Source organism: Cornus florida, unplaced genomic scaffold (assembly GCF_030987335.1).
Source record: "Cornus florida cultivar Cherokee Brave unplaced genomic scaffold, ASM3098733v1 CherokeeBrave_3.0.0_Hap2_Chr05, whole genome shotgun sequence".
In the NCBI taxonomy this organism is placed as follows: domain Eukaryota; kingdom Viridiplantae; phylum Streptophyta; class Magnoliopsida; order Cornales; family Cornaceae; genus Cornus; species Cornus florida.
This window is the reverse complement of record NW_026775575.1, coordinates 103,572,713-103,595,372: the sequence shown is the minus strand read 5'-3', so window position 1 is coordinate 103,595,372 and position 22,660 is coordinate 103,572,713. Positions and strand designations below refer to the sequence as shown.

Sequence of the window (22,660 nt, the reverse complement as noted above, 5' to 3'; positions counted from 1 at the left end):
TAAATATATTCATAAGGGGTGTTTTTTTGCAAATGGGTGAAAGTCGAAAGGGGATTTTTATAATTCGCCCTATATTAAAAGTTATCAAAGGGTAGTAAAAAAAAAATTCCGGCAAGAATAAAGGTCGACAATTAAATTAGGACAGGAGGGAGGAAGATTAAGTAGGTATTTATTAGAAAAAAATTAAATTTCAATTACCAAGTCTCATGAAATAATAAAAAATAAATAGTCATCAAATTTATTAAAACTTAAATGACCGATTAAAATTTATTTTATAAATACCTTCTTATAAAGAATTAGTGTACTTTGACAAATTCACATATATATATATATATATATATATATATATATATTTTGGCCTCACCCAAAAAATAAAGTGCAGTTAGAATTTAAGAATTTACCTCCCAAATCCCGAATCTCTGCCAACACGAGACACAAATCTACATACTTTAAAAATTATAAAATAATTAAATAATATTGAAAACACCCATTAATCATTTGCACACAAACCAATATAGTAAAATCCATTTTCATGCTTAGACCATAAAAAAATATCATACATAACCACAATCAACAACAAATACCAAAAACCAAAAAAAAATATCATACGTAACCACAAATAAGAAAATACGGAGAACTGATAGAGAAGATTACTTACAGAATCTCTCATTGGACTGCAAGATCTCACTCTTATGCAGGTAGATTGCAGCTTGTTAGATCTGTCCTTGTATCCACACAGCTTTATTGGTCCAGCATCTTCATTCTTCCAAAGAGTGTTATCAATGAAGTCAATAGGATTTTCAGATCATTCTTATGGTATGGCCCAGAGATGAAATCCAATGGAGGAAAGATAAATTGGGAAGCAATGTGCAAACCTAAGGTTGAAGGGGGTTTGGGTCTGCCCAACCTAGAATTGTCCAACCATGCAGCTATCCTGAGATATATTTGGGAACTTCACACTGATAACACAGATAGAATCTGGTTAAATTGGTGTTGAATTCATCTAATCGAAGGCAGGAATTTCTGGTTATTGAAAGTCCCTCACTCATGCTCTTGGAGTTAGAGGAAAATTTTGCAACTCAAATATCATGCAAGGCATTTTATCAAGCATATTATTGGTGATAGGAATGATACCTCATTTTGGTTGGATAATTGGTCCTCTGGAGGGCCTCTATGCTTTCGATTTCCACCATCCATCCTCTCCTTTTTGGGTATACATGAAGACACAAAACTGGCTCACTTTATTGTCAACAATTCTTGGAGCTTTCCACCTCAATTATCCTCTGCAATCCCTGAACTCCTCTCTCTACAACAACCTGCTGCTTTCAGGGACGACAAATTGATTTGGTCTGTGTCCCCTTCTGGTTCATTCACCTTGAAGCACACAACTTTCCACCTATCAAATCATGGTCCTACAGTTCCTTGGCACAACTTTGTATGGCATACACCTTCCATCCCGAGAATGAAATTCAACATGTGGCTGGCTGTTCAGGGCAGGCTTCCAAACCTTGATTGCAGAGCCATGGCTCACCATGATAACGTTTGTGCCCTTTGCAATACTGAAACGGAGTCCCACGTTAATCTATTCTTCAACTGCACCTTTTCTTCCCCTCTTTGGAAATTCATCCAAGACAGATGCGGGTTCCATAAAGCTTTTCACAATTGGGAAGAAATAATTCTATGGATCATTTAGGGGAAAAAAAAAAAATTCTATGGATCAGTGTTCGATGGAAGTCAAGCTCACCAATCAACACTCTAAGGAAAGTCTGTCTTTCAGCATTGGTATATCACACCTAGGAAGAGAGGAACAATCGCATCTTCAGAGGGAATCAGATTCGCAGAGCACGGTTCTAGCTAAAGTCTGCAATTCAATCACCTCACTCCTACGTCTGGGTTGTCTTAGGGATTGCATGGCTTCTAGATCGATTCCGAGTAGCTGGAATCTTTCTCCATCTTGTTGCAGATCTCCTCCGAGGCCACAGGACTGAGATTCATGGAGACTACCTCTCCATCGCCGTAGGTTTAGTCACCGGATCAGTGTTTAAGATCTTCATGTAATGGTTTCAACTGCTACATGAAGTTCTTTTTGCTTTGGGTTTGGCTAGCTCTGGGCTGGTTCTGTTGCTTGGGTTTTAGTTTGCCTTCGGGTTGGGTTTGTCTTCGGGCTGTGTTTACTTCTAGTGGGCTGTTTTGGCCGAAGGCCTTTCTTGTAACTTTAAAAAAAAAAAAAAAACGGAGTAATAATAATAGTAATAAAGAAAAGAGAAGTAAGGGGATTATACAGATTGCTTGAGAAATCTAGGGTTTTGGTTTAGCTCTGAGAAAATCCATGGTCTCTTGCGATGTGGATCGACGGGAGGTAGTCATCTCCACCGTTCATCACATGGAAATCAGGTGGCCCATGAACGTTCAACACAACACATCACCCATGTCACATCCAATCGCTTCAATGTTTTCCTGGGTCTTCCTGTTGAATTCCAAGTTGAGATCCCCTGTCGAGTCCCCAGTGCCAGGTTTAATCTCTTCTCTTCCTCTGCCTTTTGGGTACTCTTAATTTCTGATCTGGGTTTTCCATTTGCTTATTTTTATTTATTTTATTTTTTTTATCACGTGTCTTAGAGAGATTTTCAGTAAGTCCAAAAGATTAGTAGATTAGTTTCCTATGTATGTACTATTGCTGTAAAATATACGATGATCTAAGCATGATAATTGAGTTTTATTGATTTTGTTATGTGCAAATGATTAATGAGTACCATTTTAGGCCCTTATCAATTTTTAGGGATTTTTATAATGTACAAGGGTAGATTTGTCTAATTCTAAAATAATTCATTATAAAAAATGACACTTTATGCAATAAATCTCAAATTGTCACTTATTCCCATTTAAGTTTTAAATTATTACAAAAAGTGGCTTCTAGGATTTTATTGAAAAATTTAGATCACTTCTTCAACCGTTGGATTGTCTATTATTGTTATTATATAATGCAGATTGCAAGCACTTAGCTAAAATGACTTGTAGTCAGCTTCTAATTTTTTTTTAAATTTATTATTTTATTAACCTATAGAAAGTTAGGAATCTTATGAGTTTTGATTGACCTATGTGTGATATCATAGAATTAGTGCTTTGGAATTGAAATCGGAGAAAAACTACTTTAAGTTTTGAACTATGTTTCTCCGTTTTCAATTGAGCTTCCAAATGCAATATAACACTATTTTAGTTACATCCATAGCAAAGATAATGCACTTCATTTGGTAGATTCTAAATGAAAAATGCTAGCCTCCATGACAGAATGGCACTGGTGAGAAGGAACCTCTTTCAAACCACTGATGTGGCACAATGACAGAATGACATGTGTCCATTTGAATTTTGAATATAAGAGAAAAAGTTAAGATTTCTTTTATTTCGTTTTACATATTTTAAATTTAAAAAAGGAAACGTGTCATCGTGCCACGTAAGTGATTTGTAGAAGGTTTCTTCTCGTCTATGTAGAGGCAAGTTTTATTCATTTTGAATTGTAAAGTAGCAGATCATGGGTATTGATAACTTTTGAATGCAATGACTCCAAATCCTTAAATTGCATAGAAGCCCATTCTTCGCCCATATCCTAGCTTTGTGAAACTGGTAAACTTTATCTTAGGCAGTCGCAAACATAACACTGCAGTCGCAGAAAATCCTTGTGTTGTTCATCTTCAGCTTCAATTGAACTATCTAAAAAAACACGAGTTGCACTGTAAAGCACATAATCTAGTCTCTTATATTTTGACAAGACCAACACCCTGATGCAAATTAATTTGTTAAATGCAGATTACTAGCGATATTAGACATAACTGACCTGTGACTATGACAAACCGTATTATAATTCCCTTCTCTTTCGCTAGCTTCATTAAATCCTCTCCTAAAATGAAAAAAATGCTTTGCAATTGTATTCGTATTATAATGCTTCATGCATGCCCTTTTATCACCAAACCTTTGCTCTGAATGCCAATTCAGTGGGCACTGGGCATGTACATTTGTTTTTGTAATTAAGACAACACACATGCATTCATTACTATCATAACAATATATTGAATCCTCGACTTACCATGTGGGAAGAGGATTAGGTATCATTGAAGCCAAACCAAGAAATGGCATGCCTAAGCGAAGGATTAGGTATCATTGAATCTTCAACTTATGATGTTCGGCTTGCAGCTGACTTAATCAAAGTGTTTATATTGAAGCCTTCCTAAGCAAATTATAAACCCGACGCTCATTTTTTTTTTCTTTCCATCTTATAAGAGCCATTGAGCGATTTCTCAATCAGGTTCTTATTCAATTTCTGATCTCGTCATCTGTCTAAAATACACTAGGAGACGATATGAGCAACCCAACTCCATTCCTTATACTGCATTTTCTCTTTGTCTTTTTTGGACAGGGCTGCGTTACAACACAAGTGGTCGCCAAGAGCAAAGTATGTAAGCTTTATTTGTTTGTTTCAAGGATTTAGAACCTTACAGAGACATATGCATATATGTATATACGTTTAAACATTCTCCTTTCAATCTACAGGTTCACATTGTTTATCTTGGAGAGAGACAGCATGATGATCCAAATCTCATCACAGATTCACATCATGACGTGCTTGGAACTATAGTTGGAAGGTACGTACAAATTGAAAAAAAACCAGAAAACAATATATCTATGCTACTATTAAATGTACGCAGAAATTCTATACTAGTTTGTGTGTATTTGTTTACATTAATTTATTAATCATTGTGCAGCAAGGAAGCAGCCTCAGAATTGATGGTTTATAGTTACAAACATGGCTTCTCTGGGTTTGCAGCTGTGCTTACAGAGTCTCAGGCACAAAAACTTGCCGGTACTTTTCAAAACAAAAACTATTATTTTCTTCTTCCTTCAAACGTTTATCCCTCGCTATACGAGCTATATTTAAAGATATGGTCAAGTCTAAACCATGTCTCAGATGATGAAGCAATTGCATCCTCTAAATATGAACTTACCTCTAAATAACAACTTGATGACAATTTGTTTATGTTTGAAAAAATAAATACTTAAATTATACCCTCTTTGACAACTTAAGCGTTTTTTTTTTTAGTAAACGATGTTTGACATTAACCATACATACACAATTCATATACTTCAGAGTTTTCGGGTGTGGTTCGTGTCATACCAAATTCCCTTTACAAGCTGCAGACAACCAGGAGTTGGGATTACCCGGGTCTCTCCTTTTGTACCCCTAACAATATCCTTCACAAAAGTGATATGGGTGATGGAGTCATCATAGGAATGATCCTAAAAATGGTTTGAAATAAATCCCATCATCTCTTTTCTTGTGAGTACAAGATTACGTATACTTTGCTATTAATGATCCTAAAATCCTAAGAAATATATAAGAGAAGCTTTCTTCTTGTTCTTGGGCTTGCTTCAATTTCCTTCCAGGAAAATGGAAGAGATTCCTATTCCAGCCATTAAGAGTGAAAAAAGGAATTGTTATCAAATTTTCAAATTGTACTCTAAATCTTAGCTCATGTTTTTTACAAGATTGAAAGAGTAATCTATACATCCTTAACTAATAAAATTGACACTTATTTAGCCTTGGCCAATTTAGGCTGCCTTGAATTGGCCCCACATATGACATTCAAGTTGTCTCATATTAGTTTGCTTCTCTATTGTGCCACAGCCAGATATAACTGCACCTGGTGTAAATATATTAGCTGCTTCTCCATGTAATCCATTTGAGGACCATGGATTTGCCTTGCATTCAGGAACATCAATGTCAGCTCCTCATGTTGCAGGCATTGTAGCCCTTCTCAAAGCTCTTCACCGTGATTGATCCCCGGCAGCAATAAAATCAGCACTTGTCACCACAGGTATTTCCATTTTGACCAATTTTGTCAAAATATTTATTACTACATAATTTTTAATCCAAGTTTAGATTGCTCGAGTCTTGAGACTAGCTATTCTACTATCTAACCTAAGTCTTTATGCAGCATGGAGAACTGGTCAAAAAGGTTTTCTAATCTTTGCTGAGGGCTCCCCTCGAAAGCTTGCTGATCCATTTGATTTTGGAGGCGGCATTGTGAATCCGAATGGTGCAGCAGACCCTGGTTTGATATATGACATGGATAGAGCCAGTTACATACATTACCTATGTGCTATGGGATACACCAGCTCTTCCATCTCTAGGCTTATGGACAACCCACGTTGTGCCCCATAAAACGACCTTCCATTCTTGATGTAAACTTACCTTCCATAACCATACCAAGTCTCAGGAACTCCACCACACTGACCAGAAGTGTCACGAATGTAGGACCCGTCGATTTTGTATATAGAGCTGTGATAGGCTCCAGTGGGTGCTATCCCATCAGTAAGACCTGATGTCTTGGCCTTCAATTCTGGGACCAAGAAGATGTCATTCAAAGTTACAGTCTCATTAACTCATCAGATGAACACAGGATACTACTTCGGGAGCCTAACTTGGACCAGTGGAATGCGTGTTGTGAGAAGTCCTGTTTCTGTGAGAGCAGAGATCATACAACGCTAATGAAATTATGGGTCTAGGATTAATTTTCTATCCTCGTGCTTCATAGTTCGAGCTTGGTGGTGACTGGCGAGTAATTGGTTGAGTTGCTGTTGCCTGATTTTGTATATCCTCTTGTAAGCATCACAAAAGATTCACTTCAGTTAAACGCTCATAATCATCTAAATAATTCCATTCCATGAAGGAATGAACTGTTGAACAACTAAAATCATCCTATCAAATAGAATCAATAAAGTTGATAAACAAATTAAGATTAATTGCATCTTGGATCATGATTTTGCTTTGATGCTAATGTAACATTGGATGCAAATGCTCAATTACATACAATATTAAGGAAACCTATAGCCATCAGTACAAGTTTGGTTTTTGAAACTTTGTCAAAATTTTGCATTATACATATATGTATTGAATTGTGTAGGCGTTGCTGGATGGGGATCATTCTGTGTGGTAGGAAATCTGTAATATATTATCAAGAAAAATAATTTTCACATAAACAAAAATGCTAACTGACCAAAATAAGGAAAATATAAATAGTAGAGTAATCAAATTAGAAACTTGGTATGTATGGATGGAATGAAATAGAATGTTTTTTTCAATTATTTTCTTTGTTTAGTATACAATTTAAAGTGAGAATAAATAAAAATTTATTTCACAACTAAACCTATAGAATGGTCATTACATTCCCAGATAACATTTTTAAAAAAAAATCAAGTTCCCAGAATACCATTATGTTTCAAGTCCAAAAACCACTACCACCATTGCTACCGCCACAAAAAACCAATAGCCTTATATGTTGTCACCACTGCCATAACCATTACCACCACCACTATCGTCGTTGTCGCCATCATCACCACCACATTTCACCACTTCCATTTTCCACCACCTACATCGCTACCGTCTTCCACCGTTGCCACCATCATCATTACGACTATCACCGCCTTCCACCATCATCACACCTCCACCGACATCAACCACCACCATTGCTACCGACTTCTACTACCGTCACTTTCACTGCCTTCCACAACTACTACCATCGTCACCTCCACTATCTTTTCATCACTGCCACCTTCCACCACCTCCACCTACACCACTATCGTCTTCGACCACCATCACACCACTACCTTCCACCATCATCACCTACACCGCTGACACCTTCCACCATTACTTAAAGAGGCTTCATATTTTTAACACTAAATACTAGGAATTTTTCTATATTACAATTATATACCAATTGAATTTTAGTGTTGCCCCCTGAAATTATAAAAACATTTCACTATTGTCCCCCTTACCCAATTTTTTGGATCCGTCCTTAATTATCACCACCTTCCACCAACACCACTACTATGGTTTTCCTCTACCGTTGACTCCTACACCACAATTGCTTTTCACCTCTACCACTATTGCCACTGCACCATAAAAAAAAGAGTTAATTCCACTTACACCCCCCAACGTTTGCTTATATTCCACTTATACCCCCTCTACGTTTCATAATTCCACCTACCTCCCTTGAGGTTTTGATTTATGTAGCAACTTACCCCCTGCCGTTAAGTAACTGACGGTGTTAGCATTAACAAATCAGTACAAGGTCAATTTTACCCCTCCAATACTTGAAATGACATTTTTAACGTTATTGACCAATGCAAATTTACAAAATTACCCTTAAGATAGTTCTGTCGGTGACAACCCAAACCAAGATAGTTCCTGCTTGTTGTAGCCGAGAATTTTCAAGTTTCAACAGATGGATAACTTTTGGCCATGAGGTACACAAGCTTGGAGATGGAGGTGGCGGCTGTTGTAGAGCCGATCCAGTGGCGGCGGATCTTACAAAAGCAGGGAGGAGTTGGCGGTTTGTGAGGATGTTGATGCCGCCGGCAAAAAGGGAGATGGCTGGGTCCGATCCGGCTGTTGAAGATGACGGGCTGTGAGGATGTTGATGGTGGCGCCGGCGAAGAGGAAGATGGCTTACTGTGAGGATGTTGATGGTGCTGGCGAAGAGGGAGATGGCTGGCTCCGATCCGGCTGTTGAAGATGACGGGCTGTGAGGATGTTGATGGCGGCGCCGGCGAAAATGTTGATGGCGGCGCCGGCGAAAATGTTGATGGCTTACTATGAGGATGTTGATGGTGCCGGCGAAAACTGAGTTCGAGGCTGTGATGTCCGGCAGCAGCGAGACTGAGTTCGACGAGATGGATTCGGCTGAGCCAAGGCAATTAAAGAAAAGAGAAAAGCTTTAAAGCCTTCAGACAGTGGACTATAATGGTACAGACTATTGGGGTACGGTGCTTCTTAATCATCCGGCAGCATTCGATACAATAACGATGAATACGGAGACGAAGAAGGAGCTGATTGAAGATATTGAGAAGTTCATAAATGGGAAGGAGTACTACAGAAGAGTTGGGTGGGCTTGGAAGCTTGGGTATTTGTTGTATGGACCACTCGGTACAGGGAAGTCGAGTTTGGTTGCAGCCATGGCTAATTACTTGAAGTTTGATGTGTATGACTTGGACTTGAGAGAGGTTCAATGCAATTCAGATCTGAGGAGGCTGTTGATCAACACGACAAACCGGTCCATACTGGTGATCGAAGACATTGACTGCAATGTTGGGTTGCAGAATCGAGAGTTTGGGGATAGAACTTAGGATGATAAGATTACATTGTCCGGGTTACTTAACTTCATTGATGGATTGTGGTCGAGCTGTTAAAGATGGCGATGGTTGGATATTGGGGATGATAAGAGCTTATAGATTTTGATTTTTACTAAATTTAATGAAATCTTAGCTTGGAATGAAAATTTCATGTGGAGACATTTTATCGGTCTTCAGATCGACGATGTGCAGCCATGGACGACACGGGTTCTTATCATAGCCGTTGTCTTCCGTTGCGAGCTTCGCCTAACTGAACTGAACTTCACCGGACTTGGGATTGCCATCCGACTTGGGTGAAGCAATCTTGAGAGGTGAAGAGATCTTCATCGTCCGACTTGGTCACGGGTGTTTACAGAATGTGTCTCTATGCAGAGAAAGAGATAGAGGGCATTTAAGTCTTTTTATTTAAGTTATAAATTTTAATATATAATTTATGGGCAAAAAAGTAAAATCACACATTTCTGTTAGAAAATTAAACGGTGGTTACTGACAGGGGGTGTAGATGGAATTATGAAACATTGAGGGGGTGTAAGTGAAATATAAACAAACGTGAGGAAGTGTAGGTGAAATTAACCCTAAAAAAAATTATGGAGCAATGTTATTTTTTAATTTAATTTATTTATTATTGAGAGAAATATTTTAAAGAATTCAATTTAAAATTATCAAATCATTTCCATTTATGTCCCATTTATTACATTCCTAGTTGTATTTCATCCCATCCCTTATAAGCCCAACATAAAATCCAACTGTCTTACATTAGATCATCTTGTCATTTATGTGCAAAACACTACTCCCTTCGTCCTTTATTAGTGATTTATTTTTTTTTTTTTACATGTCTCTTTTTTTTAAGTTAAATATTTTTTATTTATATTTTCATTGTCTTTTATTTTTTAAAAAAAAATTTCAAATTTTGTAACTATATATATTTAAATTAAAAATAATAATTTGATAATTTTAAAAATAATAATACATTAATTGCACACCCTCTTAAAAAATTATAAAATCAAAAATTGACACTGAGGGACGAAGGTAGAACATTTTACTCCCAAAACCAAAATAAAAATAATACTAAAGAAGAAGAAAATTAAGGGGATTATACAAATTATTTGAGAAATCTAGGGTTTGGCAGAGGTGTTGAATCCACGTTCGGACTCGAATCAAAGAGGCGAAAGAAGGAAACAATTCTTTTGGTTTGTGCAATTGATTGGGTTTTATTGATTTTTGTTTAGTTCTGAGAAAATCCATGGACTTTTGCGATGTGGATCGACGGGAGGAAGTCATCTCCGCCGTTCATCGCATGGAAATCAGGTGGCCCATGAACGTTCAACACAACATATCACCCATGTCACATTCGATCGCTTCAATGGGTTCTTGGGTCTTCCTGTTGAATTCCAAGTTGAGATCCCCTGCAGAGTCCCCCAACGCCAGGTTTAATCTCCTCCCTTCCTCTGCCTTTTGAGTACTCTTAATTTCTGATCTGGGCTTTTCCATCTGCTGATCAAGATAGTTTCCTATGTTATGGCAATTGGGTTTTTATTGATTTTGTTTTGTTCAAATGATTAATGAGTATATATAATACCATTTTAGACTTTCCACAATTTTTAGGGATTTTCATAATGTATAAGGTAGATTTGCCTAATTATAAAATAATTCAATATAAGAAGGGCACTTTATGGAATAAATCTCAAATGAGGCATTTAAGTTTTTAATTTGGTGAATATTCATCTTTTCTTTCTTTAATTTATAGTCACTTAGTTTTGTTTAGGCTTTGTCAGTAAACCCTTATCTTCCCAATTTATATTTATTATTAGAAAAAGTGGCTTCTAGGCAGCACGACTATTGGATTAAGATGTGATGAGTCATTATCAGAAAGCTATAGGAAAATTAGAAATTGAATTGGTGAGCTTATGAAAGCTATATACTTTGCATAATTAATTGCATACCAAATATGATTGGTGGAACATGATGAAATAGTACAACTTATCTTTTAAATTCAAATTTTGTAGGGTCATGCATTCCACTGAAACAAACTTTATGGTTATTGCTTTGACCATTGAAGGGGCATGTAAAAACTGCTTTGCAATTGTATTCCCATTATAATGCTTCATGCAAGCCCTTTTATCGCTGACCCTTTGCTCTAAATGCGAATTCAGTGGGCACTGAGCATGTACATTTCTTTTTGTAATTAAGACAGCAGACATGCGTTCATTATTATCGATACAATAATTCGACATACCATGTGGGAAGAGGATTAGGTTTCATTGGTGCCAAACCAAGAAATGGTATGCAGACATACAATGCTCAGATTGCGGTTGACTTAATCGAAGTGTTTATATTGAAGCTTGCCTAAACAAAATATAAACCTGATGCAGTCATGTTATACAGGATTCTGCCTGGTTGGTGCACATTATCTTAAAGCAAACTCATTCTCGTCGCACAAGTAGCTAAATGAGATGAAAACATGGCACAAGGTCTGGAAGGGGATAACAATTTTTTGGTTGTGTTATTTTAACTATCTTGTGAAGATTGGGAAAGTTTAGTCTTTGGTTTTGTTCTTCTTTTCTTTTCTCTTTGTTAGGTGATTCTTGATAATTAATAGCATCTAGAGAGAGTTAAGAGATTTGTCTGTGGCCCCAAACATGAAGGTCAATTATATATCATCACTATCAGTGCAAAATTCAATGGTTGGACCATTCAAATTAAATTAAAAACATTTCCTCTGGCTATCTGATAATTCATAGGAAGAAGTCAACAATCTGTCAGTCAATAATACTTATTTAATGTGGACATTATCGGAGTAGATTTTCTAGCATTTGTGCCACCAGTCAAATGATCAAGAAGATAACTTCTCTACTAGTCAATATTTCACGATCGTTACCTACAGTTAGCCATGCTGACCTTTTCTTATTAACTTTTGATCCTTGTATGTATTTATGTAATGCTTGAGGCCTCATGTTATACTTACATTTCATTTGAAGAATATTAATAGCTTGTAACTGAAGTGCTTGGGCACAATAAATCTCCAAAAATGAAGCCCATTTGAAGCCATTTTACTTTCTACTGATTGGACCATGTAAGCTATTATGACTTGTGTGGTTGTACATACAACTTGCCCACATTAAAACTTTGAAGTGCCATCTGAGTTTTGGTAATTTTCAAAAGCAAGCATATATTGGTATGTCTAAATTTTTTCCGTCTTCTAAGAGCCATTGAGTGATTTCTCAATCAGATTCTTAATCAATTTCTGATTTCATCATCTGTCTCAAACACACCAGACAATATGAGCAACCCAACTCCATTCCTTGTACTGTATTTTCTCTTTGTTCTCTATGGACAGTGCTTCATAACAACACAACTGGTCGCCAAGAGCAATGTATGTATGCTTAATTTGTTTATCTCAACAACACATCCCAGAGTTTCAAGGATTAGATTTAGAAACCTTACAGAGACATATATACATTTATGTATATATATTGAAACATTCTTTTTTCAATCAACAGGTTCACATTGTTTATCTTGGAGAGAGACAGCACAATGATCCTAATCTCATCACAGATTCACATCATGACATGCTCGCCACAATTATTGGAAGGTATGTACAAATTGAAAGAAACCAGAAAACATTATATCTATGCTACCATTAAACGTTCATAGAATTTCTCTACTAGTTTGTGTGTATTTGTTTACATTAATTTAATAATCATTGTGCAGCAAGGAAGGAGCCTCAGAATTGATGGTTTATAGTTACAAACATGGCTTCTCTGGGTTTGCAGCTATTCTTACAGAGTCTCAGGCACAAAGACTTGCCGGTACTTTTCAAAACAAAAACTGTTATTTTCATCTTCCTTCAAACATTCATCCCTCGCTTTAAGGACTTTGTTTTTAGATATAATCATGACTAAACCATGCCTCAGATGACTATGAAGCAATTGGATCCTCTAGAAATGAACTTATCACTAAATAATAACTTACCTGACAATTTGTAAAATATAAATACTTAAGTTATACTTTCTTTAACAGCTTAAGTTTTTTTCGAGTAAATGGTGTTTGACATTAATCATACATACACAATTCATATACTTCAGAGTTTCCGGGTGTGGTTCGTGTCATACCAAATTCCCTTTACAAGCTGCAGACAACCAGGAGCTGGGATTACCTGGGTCTCTCCTCTCATACCCCTAACAACATTCTTCACAAAAGTAATATGGGTGATGGAGTCATCATAGGTGTCCTTGATACAGGTCAACCCACATCTCTCTCTCTCTCTCTCTCTCTCTCTCTCGTGCGTGAATGTGTGTTATGTTTATGAAGGACTGAATATATATCTAAATCAACCTGGCAGGATTTTGGCCCGAGTCAAAAGCTTTCAATGATGAAGGGCTTGGGCCTATACCGTCCCACTGGAAGGGTGTTTGTGAATCTGGAGAGCAATTCAATGCAAAGGCACACTGCAATAGGAAAGTCATTGGAGCTCGTTGGTTCATCGATGGAATTCTTGCCGAGTATGGACAGCCATTAAACAGATCAGAAGACCAAGAATACTTGTCACCGAGAGATGCAAATGGGCATGGCACACACACCTCCAGCACCGCAGCTGGTTCTTTTGTGAGCAATGTTAGCTACAAGGGCCTTGTTCTAGGGACTGTACGAGGCGGTGCACCTAGTGCTCGGTTGGCGGTGTACAAGGTGTGCTGGAATGTGCTTGGAGGACAATGCTCATCTGCTGATATCCTGAAAGCCTTTGATGAAGCCATACATGATGGGGTTGATGTGTTGTCGCTGTCACTTGGATATTCTATTCCTCTGTTCTCAGATGTTGATGAACGTGATGGGATTGCCACAGGCTCTTTCCATGCTGTGGCCAAAGGTATTACTGTTGTTTGTGGAGCTGCAAACGATGGACCTTTGGCCCAGACAGTGCAGAACACTGCACCATGGATTTTAACCGTTGCAGCTAGCACCATGGATCGGGCATTTCCTACACCCATAACACTTGGAAACAACAAAACCATACTGGTATACTTAATGTTATGGACTAGATTCTTATTCATCAATTAATTCGGCTCCAATAATTTTAGGCACGCAAAAGATCATGACGAGTGTGTTGTCATTGATTTATTTTTGTAATCGTTGCAGGGTCACGCGATTTATACAGGGAAGGAAATTGGTTTCACTGGTTTGTTATACCCAGAGTCCAAAGGGCTTGATCTTACATCTGCAGGGTACCTCAAGATATTGGATTAATTTAGTACTTTTTTATCACTTGATGTTCTTACATTAAACATTAATTAAATAATGCCCTTGGTGATTTATCTTTGTTTTGCCCCATTGCAGTGCTTGTGAAGCTCTGTTACTCAATCACTCTTCAGTAACTGGAAAGGTGGTGCTGTGCTTCACTCTTGTGTCTCGGATTGCAGTTTCAAGTGTTTCATCAGCAGTGAGAGCAGCGGGTGGCGTTGGTGTTATCATTGCCAAGAACCCCAGAGATTCCTTGAATCCATGCAGCAATGACTTCCCTTGTGTTGAAGTTGACTACACTGCTGGGACGCAGATTCTATATTACATTCGTTCTACAAGGTATTATCTTCTGTCATTCTTCCCATTTTGATAGTCATCATCAATTTAATGGGTCCATTGCAATGCTTGAATGGTCGTTTGTCAACTGGGGTACGCAGGTCTCCTATGGTGAAGTTGAGCCCTTCCAGAACTCTTGTGGGCAAGCCGGTGTCAGCTAATGTGGCTTTCTTTTCATCTAGAGGGCCTAGGTCTATTGCGCCAGCAATTCTCAAGGTATTCTCTATCACTCAAGTAGAAAGTAAAATAATGTTTAATGTTTTTAATGGTATTAATACTTAGAATATGGAGGCTATCTCTACTTTGTATTGATTTAGTGAGGCTGGTTGGATGGGCTGGATGAAGTTTGGTTCAAGCCTAGTGGACTCCACAAACTCGAGCCCTCTACCAGCCCAAACCCAGAGCTCAATCCAGAATTGCAAGCAGAAACATGTCCCCTAAGCTTGTGCTTTTAGGTGATAAGCTCAAAATCCTGTTGTATGATCCTAAAATGGTGTTATATAAATCCCGTCATCTCTGTTCTAGTGAGTACAAGATTACGTATACTGTGCTATTAATAATCCTAAAATGCTAAGTAATGTATATGAGTGGCTTTTTTCTTGTTCTTGGGCTAAGGAAAATGGAAGAGATACTATTATTTAAGGTCGTCCTATTCAAGCCAGGAAGAGTGAAAAAATGATTTGTTATCAAATTGTACTCTAAATCTTACCTTACTCGTTGACAAAATTCAAAGAGTACTCTAGACATGCTTAATTAAGAAAATTGACACTTATTCGGCCTTTTCCACTTTAAGAGCTGCCTTGAATTGGCCCCATATATGATATTCAAGGTGTCTCATATTATTTTGCTTCTCTATTGTGCTACAGCCAGATATAACTGCACCTGGTGTGAATATATTAGCTGCCACTTCTCCTCTTGGCCGATTTGAAGACCATGGATTTGCCATGCTTTCAGGAACATCAATGTCAACTCCTCATATCTCAGGAATTGTCGCCCTTCTCAAAGCTCTACACCCTCATTGGTCCCCCGCAGCAATAAAATCAGCACTTGTCACCACAGGTATTTCTATTCTGATCATCTTTATCTAAATATGTAGTATTTATTTTTCTGATCGATGTTTAGATTGCTTGAGACTAGCTATTCTATTATAAGTCTTAATGCAGCATGGATGACTAGTCAGAATGGTTTTCCAATCTTTGCTGAGGGTTCCCCTCGAAAGCTTGCTGATCCATTTGATTTTGGAGGCGGCATTGTGAACCCGAATGGTGCAGCAGACCCTGGTTTGATATATGACATGGACAGAGCCAGTTACATACATTACCTATGTGCTATGGGATACAACAGTTCTGCCATCTCTCGGCTTATAGGACAACCCACATTGTGCCCCAGCAAACAACCCTCCATTCTCGATGTAAACTTACCTTCCATAACCATACCAAGTCTCAGAAACTCCACCACCCTCACCAGAACTGTCACAAATGTAGGACACGTTGATTCTGTATATAGAGCTGTGATTGAGGCTCCAGTGGGTACCATCCTATCAGTAAGACCTGATGTCTTGGCCTTCAATTCTGGGACCAAGAAGATCTCCTTCAAAGTTACAGTCTCATTAACTCATCAGATGAACACAGGATACTATTTTGGGAGCCTAACATGGACTAATGAAATGCATGCTGTGAGAAGTCCTGTTTCTGTGAGAGCAGAGATCATTCAATCTTGTGTTAATGAAATTTGAAGAGTGACGGTTATACAATCTTATTTCAAAATCACTGAGTAAACCATTTATATAGCTCTATGATTAATGTTACTTTTCAGACTTCCTACAAATTGAGTAGATTTTAGATGAAGCATTTGTTACTGTGTCTTCAATCATGTATGGTGGGTTATAAGCCTTTTCCAACTTGGATCACCAGATTTAGTTGCAGCAAACATATGAATATAATTTTTGCATAATCAAATTTACCACTTCCATACAGGAAAATTTTACCACTCCCATACAAAACTACTCTCCAGTTCTCAATTCGTTGCTCTGAGAAAAGTGAGAGGACTGATTTTTTTTTTTATTTTTTATTTTAAAAAACATAAGTTCATGTTTTTAGAACTCGTCAGTTTGAGCTTTTGTGGTTTAATAAATACTCGAGCCCGTATTCTCGTGCTTATTAATTTGAGCTGTATATATATATATATATATTTTCTTTTTTTCTTTTTTTCATGGAGCTTTAGTTGAACATTTAAAGTCATCTAATACCGATCTTCATAATGATGGGTTTAATTTCGTAGGGATTCAGAGGTACGAGGATAATCATCTTAGGTTTCAATTTATTGGGTCAATCAAACACGGAGAGGGAGAAAGTAATTGGATGAGTTGCAGTTATCTGAACAGCTTCACTAAAGTCATCCTATGAAATAGATTCAATACATCTGATAAACAAATTTTATTATCATTTATTAACTTGATAACCATTTGCAAAATTCTGTTAGACTAATTTTCATTCGGTCTCAAAGTATCATTGCGCACACTCTCGCCATCCTCTTTAAAAGAAAGGAGGATATTATTAGGATACAGCCTTGGTGTATTCATTTTGAATATATGAGAGAAAGTTAGGATTTCTTTTATTTCTTTTTACATATATAAAATTATTATTTTTTTTATTTTTGTAAAAGAAAAAGGATTTGAATTGTAAAGTACTGAATTATGGGTATTGACAATGTGTGAATGCAATGACTCAAAAGTCCAAAACCTTTGGATTGCACAGAAGCCCATTCTTCACCCATATCCTAGCTTGGTTCCACAGTTAATGCCCCTTTCATAAGTCAAAAGACCCAAAATGATTTGAGACGGAAGTTATATTCATAATACATCAGTTGCGACTCATGACAACTAGTGCTTGTATTTTCATTTTGTTGATTGTGTGTAAAACAAACCAAACTTCATCAGCTAGTAGAAGTAATGAACTTAACAAATATGATCAATCTTACTTGCATTATCAAGTTAATCTCACTAAATTAAAAAGTGTGTGTGTGTGTGTTTTTATTTTTATTTTTAAATATGCTTAAGATTGACTCGTTTGTCTCACGAATTTAATTATCTCAAATGAGTTTCTAAATAAATTAATTTATATAATTAATAACTTCATTTGTTTATGGCCTTGATTGTGTGTAAATGTTGTCCTGTTTTTTGTATTCCCAGTCAATTAATTTTTTTGTACCTACAGACAAGAGATTTAATAATTTAAAGAAACAATCTTACAAGATATCCTGTACAAGTTGTTTGTGAAGTTTGCTGGCATAATCCTATGAAATAAAGAATCAACTCAGAAAACATTGTACATGCTTCTTGGATTCAAAATCTTAATAATATGATCCATACATCTCTATACATTCAGATGTTGAAAAAAATAATAAACATAGAGGGACATGGAAATTCTTACAATCAAGAAGAGCAAAGAAACACTTATGTTGGTGTTGATCAAACTATTCTTGATTCTCACTGCCATGGCTGAGGCCAATAGTAGAGTAAGTACTTAAGAGAAGCTCTCTTCCTATCTAAGTCTCAATTAGTCTCACCTCATGAGTTGAGGTATGCTGACAATTCTTGTTAATAATATATATATATACATGATAGCTTCATATTGTATATATGGGGGAGAGGCAGCACAATGATCCTGAGCTCGTTAGAGCTTCGCACCATGACTTGCTTGCTTCTGTAGTTGGAAGGTATATATATAAATACTGATATGGTACACTTTTCTCACATTCGTTTTAGAGATGATGTACAGTTTATGTACATATGATTTTTCTTCATGATGTAGCAAAGAAGCCGCGTATGATGCAATGGTTTACAGTTACAAACATGGTTTCTCTGGCTTCGCAGCCAAGCTCACAGAGTCTCAAGCACAAAAGATTGCAGGTATCTCACATTAAGTTCTGCTTCTTTTCCTGGTTAATTAGGATTACTGATAGGAAAGACAGAGACATATGGCTAAGAATATGCATAAAAATTCTCTCTCTTTAATTGTCATAGCTTTACAGTTTGCTAATTTGTCCATCTCTTTTATTGTCATATATATATATAGCATTACGCGTCAATTACTATATATAATGTTTGCAATATGTCTAAAAACTAGTAGTTAATTGATTATCATCATTTCTAATTTGTAACCTGCATAGAATTACCTGGAGTTGTTCGTGTTATACCCAATGGCTTTCACACACTGCAAACAACCAGGAGTTGGGATTACCTTGGCCTCTCTTTATGTAATCCTACCAATCTTCTGTACGACTCCAATATGGGCGATGGAGTTATCATTGGTATCCTTGACACAGGTTGCTCTTCTCTCTTTCTTTCTCAATCTAATATATATATATAATCTATGTGGGTGGTTGAGGGCAAGCCTTAACGTAATGGTAAGGTTGCTCCATTGTGAGATGGAAGTCATGGGTTCGACACAGAAAACAGTCTCTCCACGTCCAGTAATGGCGAGAGCCTCGTGCACTAAGCTAGCCCTTTTTATTTACTTGCGTATTTCTGAACTGATTTACGATGGCAGGTGTGTGGCCAGAGTCAGAAATGTTCAGTGACAAGGACCTTGGGCCTATACCGTCACGCTGGAAGGGTCGGTGTGACTCCGGAGATCACTTTAATGCCACAACAGACTGTAACAGGAAATTGATAGGAGCCCGGTGGTTCATTGATGGTTTTCTTGCTCAAAAGCAGCCTTTCAACACTTCTGATAACCCAGAATATTTGTCCCCTAGAGATGCAGCAGGACATGGCACACACGTGTCCACCACTGCCGGTGGTTCCTTCGTGGTCAGTGCAAACTACAAAGGTCTTGGCCAAGGGATAGCAAGAGGTGGTGCACCCCGGGCTCGTTTGGCCATGTACAAGGTGTGCTGGAATGTACCAACAGGGATGTGTTCAGCTGCTGATATGCTAAAAGGATTTGATGAAGCAATACATGATGGGGTTGATGTCATATCTGTGTCTCTTGGTGGTAGTGGTAAATTTCCGGACGTTGATGAGCGCAATGTGATTGCCACTGCTTCATTCCATGCTGTGATGAAGGGTATTACAGTTGTTTGCGGAGCTGGAAATGATGGTCCTGCTGCTCAGACAGTTCTGAACACAGCGCCCTGGATCTTGACCGTTGCAGCTAGCACAATGGATAGGTCATTTCCGACACAAATTACACTAGGAAACAACAAAACCATATTGGTATGCTGCTAAAATTTTAGACTTGATAAATGTCTTATTATATCTTCTTTTGAGGATGTGAATAAATTGTCACAGCAATTTTTTGTTGATGTCCAAATCATGGCTATGGATCTGTGTACTAAATCATCCTCAATTTCACCTTTCTAGTCATTAGTCATTAAATATTTTGGCATAGATTTTACTTTACTTTTGTAATTCTTGTAGGGTCAAGACATGTCTACAGGGAAGGAAATTGGTTTCACAGGCTTAGTGTATCCAGAGTCCCCAGGACTCCATCCAACACCTCCTGGGTAAAGCAATTAATGATTTTCTTATTCTTTTTTCCTTCTACTGGTAAATGGGGATGTATTATAAAAAACGAGATTTTAATTGCAGTGCTTGTGAATCTCTTTCGCTTAGTAACACTTCAGTGGTAGGAAAAGTGGTTCTGTGCTTCACATCAGTGGCCAGCCGGATACCAGTGGCAAAAGCTTCATCAGTTGTTAGAGCAGCCGGTGGGCTTGGGGTCATCGTTGCCAAGAATCCCAGCAATATCTTGGCTCCGTGCAGCAATGACTTCCCGTGTATTGTTGTGGATTATGAACTTGGAACAAAGATACTATTCTACATTCGTTCCACAAGGTATCTTCATTTACCATCAGTAGCATATGTGCAGTCATTGTTGTCTGTTCTTTGTTAGTATGTGAACTCTTGTTTGGTTTGATGCACACAGTTCTCCCATGGTGAAATTAAGCCCTTCAAGGACACAAATTGGGAAACCTGTGTCGACCAAAATTGCATATTTTTCATCTAGAGGCCCTAGCTCCATTGAACCAGCCATTTTGAAGGTAACTACTAACTCTATGTCAAACATGGAGTTAAAAACAGTATGATGTAGCTAATTTTTGAATCCTATTCATTGGTGACTAACAAATTGGGCATTTTTATGTCAGCACAGCCAGATATAGCTGCACCTGGGGTGAATATATTAGCAGCTAGTTCTCCCTTAGATACTACGATGGATGGTGGATTCGCATTTTATTCAGGAACATCAATGGCAACTCCTCATGTCTCAGGCATTGTGGCGCTCCTCAAAGCATTGCACCCCAATTGGTCCCCTGCTGCTATTAAATCGGCAATAGTCACAACTGGTACCTCTTAAGCTGTTAAATTCACTATCTGATATATCATTAAAACTCCCACATTTTCTTTGGTCTGTAAATGACCAAAGTACATTCACATTGTGCACATATTGTGTTGCATATAACTGGAAACTATTTTTGACTTACATAAGTTGTTAATGGCAGCATGGAAAACAGATCCATCTGGAGAGCCTATCTTTGCTGAGGGGTCTCCCCGAAAGCCTTCTGATCCATTTGATTATGGAGGTGGCCTTGTGAACCCACACAGGGCTGCATATCCTGGTCTGGTATATGACATGGACATGGATGACTACATACATTATCTCTGTGCCGTGGGCTACAACGACTCGGCTATATCTCAGCTTGTAGGTCAATCCAAAATGTGTCCTAATACAAAGCCCTCCATCCTGGATGTGAATCTACCTTCCATCACCATTCCAAGTCTGAAAGACACTGTCACCATCACTAGGAGTGTCAAAAATGTAGGACCACTTACCTCCATTTATAAACCACTGATTCAGACTCCACTTGGAATAACTGTAGCTGTAGAACCTGATGTTCTGGTTTTCAACTGCACCACCAACACCATCTCCTACAAGGTTGAAGTCTCCTCCACCAACCGGGTGAACACGGGATACTATTTTGGAAGCCTGACTTGGACAGATGGGGTGCACATGGTGACAAGTCCCATATCTGCGAGGACACAGATCATTCCATCTTATACTGATGACAATTGAAAGTATCTGTGCATCTTCAGTTCTCATGATGTAGCTTACCAGAATAACAACAGACGAGGATAGACAGTTGCACAGTCATGATTGTCCAAAACATTCCTCTTACTAGTAAGCTGATGGGATCTTGTATCATTTTACTTCCTCGTCTGTTTTTTATTCTACATGTTAATCGATTTTATTCTCAACAAATGAATGAAGTCATACAATATGTAGAATTTGCTAATTAAAGTTTGCACAGATCGTTTACGTTAATCTGATACTTGTATTGAAGCTGAGATTACAAATTTAACTGCATCAAAATCAACCCAAACGAATGCCCTTATTTGTTTCACTATCTACTCAAATACAATACACAGACATTAGAAGGAAAAAAGAGCACTACAAGAGAGTGCTGTGCCTAGGCTTACTTTTCTTTTTGTGCTGGTGAGTGGGCCAAACTTCCCCATCTGTGAACAAAGCTGCAAAATTGGAACAATAAGTGTTAAGAATGGACCCCCTTGATGAGATTTTGGTTCCAGTGCAACTGTGCAAGAGGCCCTTTTGTGACTATATTGAGTAAGTGACACCATTATATGAGACCCTGTATAAGATTAACAAGAAAAAGCAACTTTAGAAACTTCGGTCCATTATGCACTATTTTTTCTGAACTCTGTTTCTTCCACTCATGTCTGGCAAAGTCTCTTAAATGTTTTATATTAGCACAATTCAATGTAGATGGGGAAATATTTCTGAATACTCCAGCCTAAATCATCCCCTTGCTTGAGGTCAGACTAAATTTAAGAAGAAATTTATTAAGTAGGCCTAGTGGTCCATTGTATATAGTGAAATTA

At 37.7% G+C, this 22,660-nt stretch overlaps 3 protein-coding genes and 1 long non-coding RNA gene across 6 annotated transcripts; 3 read left to right on the top strand and 1 right to left on the bottom strand.

The window, feature by feature from the left end:
- Window positions 1–515: 515 nt before the first annotated feature.
- Window positions 516–2,221, bottom strand: LOC132308134 (uncharacterized). Its single transcript, XR_009482388.1, has 2 exons — window positions 1,135–2,221; window positions 516–959 (listed from the first exon to the last, which is right to left on the bottom strand). It is a non-coding gene; the product is annotated as an uncharacterized LOC132308134 (long non-coding RNA).
- Window positions 2,222–2,527: 306 nt separating this feature from the next.
- On the top strand, window positions 2,528–16,715 carry LOC132308133 (subtilisin-like protease SBT3.5). Of its 3 annotated transcripts, none has more exons than XM_059806133.1 (10): window positions 2,528–4,447; window positions 4,546–4,637; window positions 4,758–4,855; window positions 13,269–13,424; window positions 13,526–14,199; window positions 14,320–14,405; window positions 14,518–14,760; window positions 14,859–14,973; window positions 15,624–15,816; window positions 15,921–16,715. In XM_059806133.1, exons 1-10 carry the CDS (start codon window positions 4,355–4,357, stop codon window positions 16,490–16,492), a joined length of 2,322 nt encoding a protein of 773 aa, XP_059662116.1. In that variant the 5' UTR covers window positions 2,528–4,354; the 3' UTR covers window positions 16,493–16,715. The 3 variants fall into 3 exon arrangements, with proteins under 3 accessions (XP_059662116.1, XP_059662115.1, XP_059662114.1); XM_059806132.1 differs by lacking the exons at window positions 2,528–4,447; window positions 4,546–4,637; window positions 4,758–4,855 and adding exons at window positions 10,649–12,556; window positions 12,684–12,775; window positions 12,895–12,992 and having other exon boundaries at window positions 15,910–16,064; XM_059806131.1 differs by lacking the exons at window positions 2,528–4,447; window positions 4,546–4,637; window positions 4,758–4,855 and adding exons at window positions 10,655–12,556; window positions 12,684–12,775; window positions 12,895–12,992.
- On the top strand, window positions 5,260–6,901 carry LOC132306040 (subtilisin-like protease SBT3.2). Its single transcript, XM_059803237.1, is given in 5 exon segments — window positions 5,260–5,298; window positions 5,678–5,867; window positions 5,988–6,188; window positions 6,191–6,338; window positions 6,340–6,901. Coding segments are annotated over 5 exon segments (780 nt in total). The 3' UTR covers window positions 6,542–6,901.
- Window positions 16,716–18,576: 1,861 nt separating the features above from the next.
- LOC132310436 (subtilisin-like protease SBT3.8) lies at window positions 18,577–22,097 on the top strand. Its single transcript, XM_059808607.1, has 8 exons — window positions 18,577–18,667; window positions 18,928–19,083; window positions 19,308–19,975; window positions 20,180–20,265; window positions 20,351–20,596; window positions 20,688–20,802; window positions 20,913–21,105; window positions 21,262–22,097. Exons 1-8 carry the CDS (start codon window positions 18,592–18,594, stop codon window positions 21,831–21,833), a joined length of 2,112 nt encoding a protein of 703 aa, XP_059664590.1. The 5' UTR covers window positions 18,577–18,591; the 3' UTR covers window positions 21,834–22,097.
- Window positions 22,098–22,660: the final 563 nt, after the last annotated feature.